The sequence below is a fragment of the Linepithema humile genome, chromosome 3 (genome assembly GCF_040581485.1).
Source record: "Linepithema humile isolate Giens D197 chromosome 3, Lhum_UNIL_v1.0, whole genome shotgun sequence".
Lineage (NCBI taxonomy): Eukaryota > Metazoa > Arthropoda > Insecta > Hymenoptera > Formicidae > Linepithema > Linepithema humile.
The window spans coordinates 26,030,790-26,046,002 of record NC_090130.1 but is presented as its reverse complement, the minus strand read 5'-3'; the positions used below and the strand labels follow the sequence as shown (position 1 = coordinate 26,046,002).

The window sequence follows — 15,213 nt, the reverse complement described above, 5'->3', positions numbered from 1 at the left end:
AACAAAAAATGGAAAATTTTTTTTAATGAAAATATCGTCGACATAAGTATTATTCAAAGAGTATCACGGTTATGCGATCAAATTCATAAAATTAAAAAAAAATTAAAATTTGTTAAAATCACACACATTTAAAAATAGTTACAAGCTTTAAAATGCTTTATTTCGAATTAAAAAACGATGATTTTTTCCGGCATTACAATGCTTTAAAAATTGCCTTTTTTTGAATAATTTTCTTGCTTCCCTAATTGTTGTTTGTAGAGTTTTTTGTATTTAATTACCAAATAACTTAGTCTTAAATAATACATATTCACTAATTTTTATAATATTAATTAAATAATTAATAATAATACCAATAAATGTCAATTAGACATATTTTACTTACGTGACAAAACTAGAAAATTGAATTATTAAATGTACAGCGGAAACAATACTACATTCATAAGTTTAAAGTCCTTAAAACCTCACGTAATGGCTAATTACGTCAACTTGCTTATAAAAACTGTGCTTCAGCGCTTTATTGTCCAGTCTTCAACCGATATTCACTGTTATAGTGACACAGCGCATTTTCGAATCCAAATATCATAAAAAGACATCGCAACAAGTAAAACCAAATAACGTAAGATAAGTATATTTGCATCTATTTTTCTGCATTTGTATATCCAATAAAACAATCAGAATTATGGGTACCGAAAAAACCTATCAATCGTATATTAATACCGAATCCAGTGACGAAATTGTTATTTCTGGTATCGCTGGTAGATTCCCTGGCTGTGACAATGTAAAACAATTAAAAGATAATCTATTTAACAAAATTAATCTTCTTAGAGCGAATCCGCGATGGAATATAGGTAATTAATTTATAAATTATAGCTTTGCATTTATTCATAAATGTGATTAATGGTCTTTTCTTTGTCATTAATTACAGTAGATAATTATACATTTTAAAAATGTACTTTAAACTATAATTTTACAATAATAAATGTACAGAACACAATATAGTTACAATTTACAAATATATTTGTTAGAGCATTTAGACTTACCAACTCGCATGGGAATAATTAATAATCTGGAAAAGTTTGATGCTGATTTTTTTGATATATCTTTCAAACAAGCAAATATACTTGATCCTATGATAAGAATGTTACTGGAACACACTTACGAAGCAATTATCGATGCAGGAATCAATCCGAAACAATTACGAGGCAAAAATACTGCAGTAATCATAGGATCGTGTTACCTTGAATCACAAGCGACATTTATATACGAAAATTTGCAGGTGAAAAAAGTCATTAATTGATAAATATAATAAAAAAAGTAATTGCAGATAATTTATAAAAATTATCATTTACATGTATAAATTTGCAATTGCTTATATCATATTATTAGAAAAGACATAAATATTATTAAATATAGCGAATCTATGGTGACAAATATGCTTTGTGACGAGACACTTTCCGAGGCGCTGAGCCGTCGATAGTCCGAACGCTCGTAATTCGAAAAAGGATTATACCGTTACTGTCTCCGTCTTACCGGAGTTACCAGTTACCGTTGATGTTTTTTTGGGAGGATACCGTCTGATAGAGTTGGTAGAGAATTTGAGTCGCGGAATTTGCGTGGAGTGCAGTGCCGTCGCGCAGTGAGAGTTTGAATTCGGCCTTGTGGCATAACGATTAACTCGTCGCGGAAACTTGAATACCTTTATCGAAATTATCGTTGAGATTACATTTTTGTCTGCTACCAAAATTTAGGTGTTACCGTTAGTTCGAATCTTGCATTGGAACGTCGTTTCTGGGCGAGATTCCAGATTCACATCTTTAAGGAAAGTGGAGAATCTTTAGCAGGACTCCCTTTCTGGTTACCGCTGTTACCGCCCGGGTTACAGAATCGTTGCAGTCACTGCGGATACACTACGAGTTACCGAGCTCCCGAATTGCGCGGAGTTACCGTTCTGTTACCGTTCAAATGGGCATGCTCCCTCGACGTGGCGTGCCTGAGGAAAGTTCAAGTCGCAGCTTTCATATTTTGTATCAAAATGAACTACAAAATAAAGAAATATTATTGATTTATGGAGATATCACACTACGACATAAATGAAATAAATCATTCACATAATGATTTTGTAATTACATGACCTATATAAATATATCACTACTTTCTGTAAATTAGATATCCGACGGAACCATTGTAGGATGCGCCAAATATGCAGCAGCAAATATGATATCTCGCACATTTAATCTGAAAGGACCATCTTATGCAGTGGATACTGCCTGTAGCTCTGGTCTATACGCTATCGCAACTGCATATCATTGTATTATGTCAGGCCAATGCGAGGATGCAATAGTTGGAGCCATAAACCTTTGCTTAAGTCCTGTTATACATATGCAATTCTTTCGGCTTGGTATTATTTTCTACTAGAATTAATTAATTTTATAATACAAGCTAATTTGTGATATACTGCATTGATATAACACATATTGTACATATGTTTAGGTGTTTTATCTTCTGATGGAAATTCTAGGCCATTTGATACTGACGCAAGCGGTTATTCGCGTTCCGAAGCCGTATCGGTAGTATATCTTCAAAAAGCTAAAAATGCAAAAAGAATTTATGCTATATGTAAGCAGATTAAACTAAATAATGACGGTTACAAAGAAGAAGGAATAACATATCCATCGACACACATGCAAAGTGCTTTATTAACAGAGGTTTATAATGAGTGCAAAGTACCACCATCTGACTTGGATTACATCGAAACACATGCTACTGCTACTAAAGTTGGCGACCCTGAAGAAATCAATGCTGTTCATAAAGTTTTGTGCAAAAATAGAAAAACACCATTGATGGTGGGATCCGTAAAATCCAACCTTGGTCACGCAGAACCTGCCAGTAGTTTCACACAAATTGCTAAAGTAAAACAATTTATTTAACAAATTATTTTGTCACAATTAAAAAACAAATGGTTTAAAATAACAATCAAATTACAACATTTAAAACAAATTACCAAAATAATTCTTCTATGTAATTTTACCATTTTATTTTTTTATGCAACATTTTTGAAAAAGAAAGAAATATTTCCAATAATAACTATTAACGTTGTTAGAAAAGAACATTAAATAGTAGTAATCCTTTAAATTAAATGTGATGATTACTGATTTTATCGAAAAAGAAAAACTTAAAATTCTTTATTTAAACAAACAAAATAATGCTTTAGATACTAATAGAAACAAAGATTCTTACGCTAAAGCGTTTTAGTTTAACAAATATTACATTTTATGTTAGTTTTATCATGTTAATCTTATCACTGTCTAACAGCAAAAAAAGCATTAAATACTATAATTAATTCAAATTTATACATCAAAATTTATCAATTTTTATAGGTGATAATAGCATTTGAAACCGGTTTTGTGCCGCCAAACATTAATTTTACATCACCGCGGGACGATATAGACGCCTTAATGGATGGAAGCATTCGTGTCATTACAGAAGCAATGCCGCTTAAAAATGGTTATGTAGGCATAAATTCTTTCGGTTTTGGTGGAGGTAATGCTCACGTGTTATTACAATGGAATGTCAAAGAAAAGATTAATAATGGAGCACCTACTGATGATTTAGCAAGACTTGTGGTATTGTCTGGACGCACAGAAGATTCAGTGAAATTGTTTTTAGATGATGTAATTATTTCAGCAACAACATTAACATCATTTCTAACATCAAAGGACATTACATTGTGTATACTACACTTATTTTTGAAACATTTATTTTATAGATTGCTAATCATTTCATAGATGTAGAATACATCCGTTTACTACACGACATTCACGCAGACGCCATAGATGGTCATTTATGGAGAGGATACATTATACTGGATTCTCAGCAAAAATATTCCATACAACAAGTTCAAAATTGTAAAAGCATAAAACGATCTACTTGCTTCATTTTCTCTGCCTTTGCAGAATCACAATGGCCAGAAATGGGTATGTACCCAACATTGAATAATTTTATATGTACAAACTGATTAAAAAAATAATACATAAATATTCAAATTTTATTAGGTAAAGAGCTATTAAAATTTCACGCATTTGCGAATGCTGTAAAAATGTGCGATGCTATTTTAAAACCATATAATATAAGTGTTACAAATATATTGACGAAAATGGATGAAAAATTAAACAAAAACGCTTTACATACTTTTGTAGGCATCATCGCTATTCAGGTATTATATTTTGAAACCGCAAATAAGTATATTGTATGTACTGATAAACGCAAATTTTAGTTTATTAATACCTTTTTTTATATTATATTTACTTTATTATAAAATATGTTAATAATAAATATTCATAACAAACATTATTTATTTCTTAATGCAATATATTTAATAACAAAATTGTTTATTAACATTGTAGATTGGCTTAGTAGATCTCTTAACATCTATAGAGATTATTCCGGATTACATAATTGGTCATTTTGCTGGTGAACTTGGTTGTGCTTACGCAGACGGATGTCTGACTATGGAACAAACTATTCTGTCAGCGTACTTTATTGGTTTAGCATGTGTGAAAGAGAAACTAGTTCATAGCTCTACCGCAGTTGTCAATTTGGATTACAAATCTCTTAAAAGTATATGTCCAGCGGATATTGAAATAATATGCAGAAACAACCATAACAACAATATTTTAACTGGCTCCGTTAAATCCATGCAAGAGTTTTTGCAAAAATTGCAGGTATGTTGATTTTCTACCTTCTATAAATTACAGATTATTTTTCATTAATGTATGTAGTATTGTTCTTAATATTCGAATAAACATCCAAGTTTTTAATTTTAATTTGCCGCATTAACTAATAAATATTATATACTGCATTATATATTATATTATAATTATATATTATAAATAATTATAATTATATATTAATTCTACATATCTTTTTTCAGAAAAACAACATTCACGTGACAGCAATCTCCAGCAACAACATACCTTATCACAGTCGTTACCTTGCCTCTCTGAAATCGCAATTTTTTACAAATTTGAACAAAATAATTTCACAGCCGAAAGAAAGAAGTCCCAAATGGATCAGCACTTCCATACCTCGCAATGAATGGTCCAATCCAACGTCAAAATTATGCTCAGCAAGCTACCATACACACAGTATATTAAACACAGTTTTGTTTGATCAAACAACGCATATGATCCCAGATGACGCTGTAATTATTAAAATTGCACCAGATAGCACTTTACAGGACATTTTGAAAGAATCGGTACATTCAAAAGTAACGAACATTGTACTGACTAAGCAAAATGAACAAAATGCTTTCAATTTAGCATTGCAAGGAATTGGAGAACTTTACAACTGTGGCCTCCAGCCGAGGATCGCTAATTTGTATCCACCGGTAAATTTTCCAGTTAGCCGAGGCACTCCTATGATCTCTTCATCAATTAGGTACAATATATTTTTAAATAAAACTGTTGCATATGTAAAACACATAATTGTATACACAAACGTTTTAATGCCATCAGATGGAATCATTCTGAAGATTGCTATGTGCGTACAAAAGAAACACAAAAAATAATTAAATTCAGAGCAAGACGCATAGAAGTTAAAACGAATACCGAAGAATATGGCTTTATGACCGATCACGTAATTGACAGAAAAAATTTGTTTCCTGCGACAGGCTATTTAGTGCTTGTTTGGGAAACCATTGCAATGATAATGGGCAAAATGCTCATGTCAACACCAATAGTATTTCAAGATATAAAATTTATTCGGGCTACTCATTTATCAAACGAAAGCTCTGTGAATTTGATAATAACAATACAGAAAGGTATGCGTAAAATTTTATTTTTCCAAAAAAAGCTTTTAATAACATAATTAATACATTATGTAATATACGATGCAAAATTATTGTAGAGAGCGGCAAATTTGAAGTCACCGAAGGAGACAGCATTGTTGTAACAGGTGTAGTACACGCAGTATCAAATGCCGAACAAGAAATGGTGCCAAATGATCTGTTGTTGGTGGATACTGACGAGAAAGAACATATGACTTCTCGAGACATTTACAAGGAATTAAGGCTACGCGGTTACCAATACAGTGGTGCATTTTGTGGCTTAAATAGTGCAACAATATCAGGCAGCAAAGGGCACATCACTTGGATAGGTAATTGGGTGACATTCATGGACAACATGCTGCAAATGTGTATAATAGGAAAAGATACCAGAGACTTATATATTCCAACGAGTATTGAAAAATTGGTAATTAATCCTGCACTTCAAGCATCAAAATTGTGGGAAATAACATCCGACTTAAATAAACGTAAGTATCTTACTAAAAATTAAATAAATATTCAAAAAATTATTATGTAAAATGTAATATTTCTAAATTACCAAATTGCAGAAGTACCAATACATGTACATAAAAAAATTGGCATAATTAAATCAGGTGGAATAGAGATACGTGGCCTAAAAGCTACCACGATTTCTCGCCGAAAACCAATCGAAGATCCCGTCATCGAAGAACATAAATTTATAGCTCACCAGGATCGCGCTGATATTTCGTTAAATGAAGCAATTCGAATATCAATGCAGCTGGCGCTAGAGGATCATCAGATCATTAAAGCAACAGCAATAGAACTAGTGGAAGATACAGATAATGTAATGTTAGAAGATCTATCATCAACGTTATTGATTGAAGCTCTTGCTGATATTCCTTTAATACAAGCAAATGTTGCTATATTAACATCGCCGAATCGTTTCAATCCAGAGGAACTTTCTTCAAACGTTTTGGTCGCTGATTTAAACGAACCATTTGTAGGCGAAAAAGCTTTGTTAGCTACAGGATTTAATCTTTTGACAAAACATCAGAATTCATTAAAAAAACTTTTGCCACTTTTGAGAGATGGAGGTTATCTCTTAACACGCGAAAAATGCAATATAAATAACTATGACAAATATTTAAGTAAATATGCATTAAAAGTTATTCTGGAAAAGCATACGGACAAAGAAGTAATTATACTTCTAAAGAGAAAAGTTATGATAAAAAATACAATTGTCGTCTATATAAATAATAGTAATTTCAATTGGCTCGAAGAGTTAAAGCAACTTGTAGACGACGAGAAAAAACACGATGGCAATAGCAGAATTGTAATTGTTGGAGAGGGGGACTTTGAATGCGGTTTATTGGGTTTTATTAACTGCTTGAGGAAAGAGCCTGGTGGAGAGTTGGTTAGAGGTGTGCTTATTCAAGATAAACATGCTTCTAAATTTTCTCTACAAGATCCATTCTATATGGAACAATTACAAAAAGATATGACTGTTAACGTTTTGCGACCTAATAAAATTTGGGGATCTTACCGACATTTGCGATTACCGCATCCAGAAGTCGAATCCGTAACTGCCGCCTATGTAGGCCAAACGGTACATAAAATTTTTTGCCGAACTTTAGATAATCTATCAATGTGCTATTAATACAATAATATTGTAAACTATTTTGTCTCAAATATTTTTAAAAATTTAACTTAAAAGTCTCGCACTTTATCTAACGAATATACTTATTTGTTTAACAAATATTTTTTTACAGATTCAAGGCGATTTAAGTTCTTTTTGTTGGATGAAAAACGATGTTTCAGTCGACACTGGCAAAGATATAGTACATGTGATCTATTCGTCCATCAATTTTAGAGATGTAATGCTAGCAACTGGCAAATTAACATTTGATTTTATTAAGTCGAATCGACTTCATGACACGAGTCTTGGACTAGAATATGTAGGATTCGATAGCAATGGACAACGAGTAATGGGAATTTCTGACGATAAGTATGTAACTAAATAATATACATATATATCTGTTTAATTTATTGTAATACACAATTTGTCAGTAACAAATTTGAAGTTATAGTCTTATATAATTTACACAATTTTTTTCAAATTAACAGAAAGAACTATTATTTTGATACTATTGGTTATAAGAGATTGTTATTTTATAATTACTTAATTAATAATTTAATTTACTTCATAATAATAATGTTGTTATGTTCTTAGGTGCATAGCGAATGTCGTTGTACGAGATAAAGATTTATGTTGGAATATACCCGATTCATGGACATTTGAGCAGGCAGCTACAGTGCCGTGTATTTACAGCACGAATTATTATGCCTTATATCATTTTGGAAAAATGAAGAAAGGTGATAAAGTACTTATCCACTCTGGCACTGGTGGCATTGGACAATCAGCCATTCATCTCGCTCTTCAGGAAGGATGTCAAGTGTTTACTACCGTGGGCACTGCAGAAAAACGTAAATTCATCAAAAAACTGTTTCCGGCTATTCTTGAAGAGCACATTGGAAATTCGCGAAACACGAGTTTTGAGCAAATGATAATGAGACAAACAAACGGTCGCGGCGTTGATATTGTATTAAACTCATTGGCGGAAGAAAAACTTTTAGCGTCTGTTCGTTGTTTGGCGAGAAGGGGTCGTTTTCTAGAGATTGGAAAGTATGACATTTTATCCAACAACCCTCTAAATATGTCTTTATTTCAAAAAGGTATCAGTTTTTATTCTATTATGTTGGATGCAATGTTTACCAGTAATCATAAAAATAAATATCGGTTATCGAAATTAATGGCTGAAGGTTTAAAAAATGAAAATATTAAGCCTATTCAAACGACAGTTTTTTCTAAAACGGAGATTGAAACAGCTTTTAGATACATGGCAAGCGGTAAACACATAGGAAAAGTACGTTTGGAACAACTAAACATGTCTTATAAATTATTATTAAAGAATTATGCTTAACACGTAATATATATTCCATATTTTAAATACAATGATATGTTTATAGATTATTTTAAACATACAAGAGGATGGTAAATCTTTGGATTCACCTGTTCTTGCATATTGTCGTTATTACTGCCTCAAAGATAAAACTTACGTTATATTAGGCGGATTGGGTGGATTTGGTTTAGAGTTAACTGACTGGTTGATACTTAGAGGCGCTAAAAATGTCGTACTAACTTCGAGAACTGGAATAAAGAATGGCTATCAGCGAATGAGAATTGAGTTATGGAAATCGTACGGTGTAAACGTGCAGATAGTTAAAGACGCAAATCTTGCTAATACCGAAGAATGTGAACATTTCCTACAAATGGCGGAGACACAAGCACCAGTAGATGCGATATTTAATCTTGCTGTGGTTTTGAAAGATTGTCTACTTAAAAACCAAACCATGGAAACTTTCACGGAATCTTTTATGTCAAAGGCCTGGACGACACAGACATTAGATAAAGTATCTAGAAAGATCTGTTTAAAACTTCGACATTTTGTAGTGTTTTCTTCCGTTTCTTGTGGAAGAGGGAACGCTGGGCAAACTAATTATGGAATGGCCAATTCCATCATGGAAAGAGTGTGCGAAAAAAGAGCAGAGGAAGGACTACCCGCATTGGCAATTCAATGGGGAGCTGTAGGTGACGTAGGTCTCGTCGCTGACATGCAGGAAGTCAATAAAGAGTTAGTTATCGGTGGGACTCTGCAGCAGAAAATATCTTCCTGTCTTGTAGAACTAGAAAAATTTTTGCTCCAAAACCGACCGATCGTAAGCAGCATGATCGTAAGTGAAAAGAAAACGCGGTTATCCGGATTAGACAACATAGTGGAAATCGTTGCTGATATTATGAGTAAGAATTAACAAACAGATTACTTTCTGTTATTGCCTACTTAGAACGTAATAATTTTTGCATGCATTATTTATTTCGATATCACAACATCCCAAAAGTCATTGTTGCACGCGCAAATGCGTACACAAACACATATACGCACATTTTCACGTACAATATGTTATCAAACTTGTTTTGGTATAATATAATGTGTCATAATGTGTTTTTATGAATTCTGTGTTACAGATATAAAAGATATGAAAACAATAAGTCAAAATACACCTTTGGCTGAACTTGGAATGGATTCCATGATGGCTGTGGAAATCAAACAAACTTTGGAACGAGAATTTGATATTTTGCTCACTCCACAAGAACTACGAACCCTCACATTTGCAAAACTGATTCAAATGTCTAATGTAAACGTTAACAACAACGAGACACAAACTGAAGCGGCAACTGATATAAATAAACCAGATTTTATGAAAGAACAGAAACTGTTATTTGGTGTTTTGAAAAATCAAGATTTTGTTTCAGAAATTTGTTTAGATCTTCCGACCAACATAATGGATAATTCGACCCATGTATTTCTACTACCAGGACTTGATGGCTGCGGAACAATATTTAATCATTTAGCACCAAGAATTAAATTTTCAGCAACATCCTTGCAATATGGCAATATCGGTGTTGCAAACACGTTATCCGAGATGGTTGATTATCTCTTAATGGTATATAATTGTAATTAATCATCTTTCAAAAGTATATTATTACAGTTAGTAATAATTTGTATTGTTTTTATTCCAAAATTTTATTTAATGTTTTGTCTAACTGTTCGTTTATTTTCTTAAAATTTACATTTTTTATTTTATATTTTTAGAATTTATTTCGTCCTACTTTCTTGTTTTTATAATTACTAAAATTTTTCTATAGACCCGGCGACAGTTTTATACCATATTTATCCATAACAATATCATTATCGGAAATTCAATTTTTACAGTGCTACCCAAGCAGCATGGTGTCTTGACAATTATATTTGTTACTATTAAAATTGTCATATGATTTTGGAATAGAAAATGACAATTAGCTTACAGATGCAAAAGTTGCTAAATAAATTTATTTTTGTTTTTGTTTCTTCAGTGCATATCATCACGAATAAGAAATATAAAAAAAGTCGTAATAACAGGATATTCTTTCGGTTCTATACATGCAATTGAACTAATAAGAAGATTGGAGGCTACGGGTACTAAAAGTCGATTAGTTCTCATCGATGGTGCTCCGGAATATATAATGAGTAGTAAAATCAATAAGTCTTACTATATGAGCGATGAAGAAATTCAGATTAATATTATGATCATTATTCTAAAGATTTATGAAACAGAAATCAGTGAAGAGGTATAACACCATTACTTATATTTTTTAAATTAATTAAATTAATACATTTTTGATTGCGGATATTTTGTGTATGACTCATTTCTTACTGTCAGTTTTATACTGTAAATATTTCTCATTTTATAATAAGTTGATTTTAAAAGTAGAACGTATAATTTGACAGGTTCTATTGGAATTAAGAAAATGTGAAACTTGGGAAGAAAGATTTGAAATTTTCGCCAAATACTTTTCAAAAGTAAATTCACTTCTGTCACGCCCTAATTTACAAACACTGTATGCAACAATTTATAAAAACATACTGTCTATTCGGCAATATGATTCTTCTACATTACCTCGTATTAAATCACCTATAACGTTGTTAAAACCTACGTTGTCATATGCACCTGAATTAGAAGAGGATTATGGTTTATATAAGGTATTTTAAGAAAACATTTTATCAGTATTCATTATTTAATATATTAAATTTTACAATATTTTTTAATAAAATTTATAACGCGTTTAAGATAACTGAAAATAAGGTGGTAGTACATTACGTCGAAGGTAATCACGTGACGATCTTAGGAAACGAGAAAGTGGCGGCTGTAATTAATGAAGAAGCGTTTTGATGTAAGTAATTTTATTATTAACGTTAATAACAATTATATAATCTTGTTTAAAATAATTGTTGTCACTGTTAGATGTCACATGCATTACTGCGATTAATTTTGTGACTATGTGAAAAATTTCAATCATACGACGATGACAATAAGATCGATTTTGTATCTTTTATGATATCATCGTTTTTTTCTTTTTTGTTTTACATAAAGAATTTAATATTCTTTACTGGCAACAGAATTTTGTATAATCTTTTCAAGTGGCGGAATGTGAGCAATGTTTAAAATTAAAATTATACTGTGGTTTAAAAATTATTTAATTATAGAAATAATGAGTTTGTTGTTATATACATGAGGTATATTTTAAATGTAAACAACAAAACAAAATATATAATAAAAATTATAAAAAAAAAATTATTGATTAATTATTTGTATTGGATTGATTAAAGGGTTTCTTCGGATTTATCGATAAAAATAAGTGTAAAAGTTATTTTTTAATTATTTTTAATTAATTTTAAATATTTAAAAATTATTTTGATAAGTGTTTATAAAAAAACTAACAATACAAATGTAGTAAATGTTCGATATACTTGTTGTAGTACTGTATATATACTATTCAATAAATTAATCTTTTGGAATTGTAAAAAGGACTGTTCTTTTTGCTACTGTGTTTCTATATTCCTTTTGTTCATTGTTAGGTAATATCTATAATTTTACGTTTGTAAAATTGTTTGCAAAATAAACATTTTAAATTTATATTGATAACGCGTGTATTTTTACAGTATAAAAACTCTACACTGTTTGAAGAATATGTCAAAAAGATATGTCTGCATCAAACTTTTCAAAAATACAAATTATACTATTAATGTAAATTTAATAATAAAATTCTGCAAATAAAAACAGTTCACAAGCATTATGTACCAAGCTACATTAAGAAATCTAACTCAATTTTTCAATCATTATTATGCAGAATTTATAAAACAAAAATCGGTGAATAAATAAACGTTTTTTACCTTTTACTTTTGAAAATATTTTTAACAAATTCTTTTCGAGTTTACAGGTAGAAATTTTGTCTGGAAACAATCAAGGTCCCATATATTTTTTGAAAAATATTTCTGGGATCTAAGTGGAAAATCTAGCTAGGCTCTGTGTAAAGTTTGAGACGCCTAAATCGAACAGGCTCTATCGCTGAATCCAGGTCCGCCCAAGATTACGCCCTGAATTTGTTCAAAAAAATTATCTGGAATCCAGCTGGAATCTATAATTTTTCTAGATATTTACTTGGTTTGTACCATAAATATTGTTATAATCCAATCTGGTACAGGCTTAAATCTAAAATTTTTCTCTAAAATATTCCCTGGGCCAATATATACTTCCTTTTCTCTTTCATTTTTATAACCGCTAATTTCATCATTTTATACCATGTGTAAATCAGAATCGGACTCAAAATTTCCATGTGCTTTGGCTTCTTCGTATGCACAGTCGTTACTGGTAGTGTGATAACAATTATTGATGGTTATGTTACTATCTTGCACATTATTGTTAACCTCACTATCGGTTCTCATTATTAGACACATTCTTTTTTCTAATTTTTTTCTCCCGTAATATTTTCGTTTCCTCAACAATCGTGAGAACATCTATGTATCTTCGATGTCACTCATTATCTCAAGTGTCTTAAAACTACAATTGTGATCATTAATTAAGAAGACAATTTATACAAGACAATTCAGGAAAATTGACACAATTATTTAATTATCCATATATTGTACATTAAACAACGTCAATTTTATATTGGGGAAAACTAGGTAAATTTCAGGATTATATTCTGGACCTATTAGGGTATTTAAACCTACATTATCCAATCTAGACTTCATATTTAATTTGAAAAAAATTTGTCAGTGGCAATCTAGAACCCATATAAATTTTCCCGACTGTTTTTTTCTTCGGTAAAATCAAGGTAAATTTTTAGGGAGTATTTTGGACTTAGACGGATATTTCAAACTAAATTTTTTTACTTAACCTTGTACTTAATCTCGACAAATCGAGATAGATTTCAACCTGAGGGTAATCGATACATTTTTGTCACTATGATACAAATAAAATAAACAGTGACTGAAAAGACTGTCGTAAATTTAATTTATTTTTCTTTGTTCTTCTTTGCAAATAGCAATATGACTGTTCCGATCAGCTTGGACAATTTAATGTCCGCACTGTTTTTATTTAATGCAAGGCACAGACAATGAATAAAATTGCTGATTCACAATAAGTTTATTTGTGTCACTTATAGTACATGAGTAATCACTTCTCCTCAAAATATGTTATTGCGAGGACAACGCCTAGGGGTTAACCTGAGGTTACCCTGAGTCCCCGATTGTATCGAATAATATTGTAAGGACAAAGCCTAGGGATGAGCCTAAACTCACCCTGAGTCCTCGGCTATACCGACCCGTAAAATCAAACTGTTTCCACCGGACTTGTAACGTACTCGTATAATTCTCGTATTCGTATCATTTTCGTACTCGTATAAGACTGACTGTTCACTTCAAGAGCTACTAGGCGAATATTGAAAAACGGAAAAATGCGCGCCGCCACCAAGAGATCTTAGGACCTCCTCTAATTTGATCCAATTGGTGGTTATCAGTCTAAGATGCCGCGATTCGTCGATGTCGCATATGAAAAGTGGTGGATTAAGGCAATGGCGGATCAAAGTCACGGCGGTTCTAACGCGCTAGAACAAAGACGCGGCATATCAAAGACGCCGCTATGTAAACATCATACTTATATTAAGAGATTTACAAGCCGGTATCGGAAACGTGTTTTATAAGAATATATATTATTCATTTGTCGGTTTAACCATCTGTCATGCATGACATTTTATAGCGCTTATATAACAATGACAACTAAAGTTATCTGTAACAAGTTAAATCATTTTAATGAAAATGATCATTTCTTCCTAAATCCCACCTAAAAATAATAGAGACAGTAATTACTCTGAAATTAAAACTAATGTGTTGTTAACAAAACGTGACTGTCAAGCGTCACGTTATGTTGCGTTGCACTGTCCTTGCTATCTGCCCGTTGTACCAGACTCGTGCGTGTGGAAGAGAGAGAAAAGAGAGTAGCAAACTATTGTTAATTATATCACAAACACTATGCTTCGGACAAATTTGTTGCCGAAAGAAAAATCATCTTAGAAATCGCCGAAGAATATGACATTTGAAAGACATCAGATTTTTTTGTATTATCCGGTATATCTTTTTATGATATTTTCAAATTGCTTTTAAATTGCGTGTTTTAACATAATTCCAATCATTATACACTAAAACAATTAAATAGTCGTATCTTTTACGCAGAATTTATTTATTAATTCAATACTAATAAAACAATTTGTACTTTCTAATTTTATAAATGTATTTAAATACAACGAAAATGTACAAATAACTTTATAATTAATTATAATATGTGCTGTATATTGTTACGCCCGCAGAACGAAATATCACACGCGTCAACGGAACTCGCGGAAAAATAAGTAAAACAACACAACACTTTATAAGAGAGAACACTTTAATTATAAACACTCAACAAATAGTAAC

General features: G+C 31.3%; 1 protein-coding gene across 5 annotated transcripts; it reads left to right on the top strand.

Moving 5' to 3' along the window:
• The first annotated feature begins 516 nt into the window (after window positions 1–516).
• On the top strand, window positions 517–12,016 carry LOC105667560 (fatty acid synthase-like). 5 transcript variants are annotated; one of them, XM_067351556.1, is made up of 20 exons: window positions 517–848; window positions 1,026–1,276; window positions 2,167–2,398; window positions 2,491–2,909; window positions 3,378–3,671; window positions 3,767–3,974; window positions 4,053–4,213; window positions 4,404–4,721; window positions 4,931–5,436; window positions 5,514–5,818; window positions 5,905–6,309; window positions 6,391–7,409; window positions 7,573–7,808; window positions 8,034–8,727; window positions 8,831–9,662; window positions 9,888–10,366; window positions 10,776–11,030; window positions 11,191–11,442; window positions 11,531–11,633; window positions 11,705–12,016. In XM_067351556.1, the coding sequence occupies exons 1-19, from the start codon at window positions 680–682 to the stop codon at window positions 11,630–11,632; spliced, it is 7,137 nt and encodes a 2,378-aa protein (XP_067207657.1). In that variant the 5' UTR covers window positions 517–679; the 3' UTR covers window position 11,633; window positions 11,705–12,016. The 5 variants fall into 5 exon arrangements, with proteins under 5 accessions (XP_067207657.1, XP_067207656.1, XP_067207659.1 ...); XM_067351557.1 differs by having other exon boundaries at window positions 545–616; window positions 826–848; window positions 11,531–12,015; XM_067351555.1 differs by having other exon boundaries at window positions 11,531–12,016.
• Window positions 12,017–15,213: the final 3,197 nt, after the last annotated feature.

Coding starts and splice junctions, on each gene's coding strand:
- LOC105667560 (XM_067351556.1), top strand. CDS start 680: ATGGGTACCGAAAAAACCTATCAATCGTATATTAATACCGAATCCAGT. Junction 7,410..7,572: donor CCGCCTATGTAGGCCAAACG/GTACATAAAATT, acceptor ATTTTTTTACAG/ATTCAAGGCGATTTAAGTTC. Junction 8,728..8,830: donor GCGGTAAACACATAGGAAAA/GTACGTTTGGAA, acceptor ATATGTTTATAG/ATTATTTTAAACATACAAGA.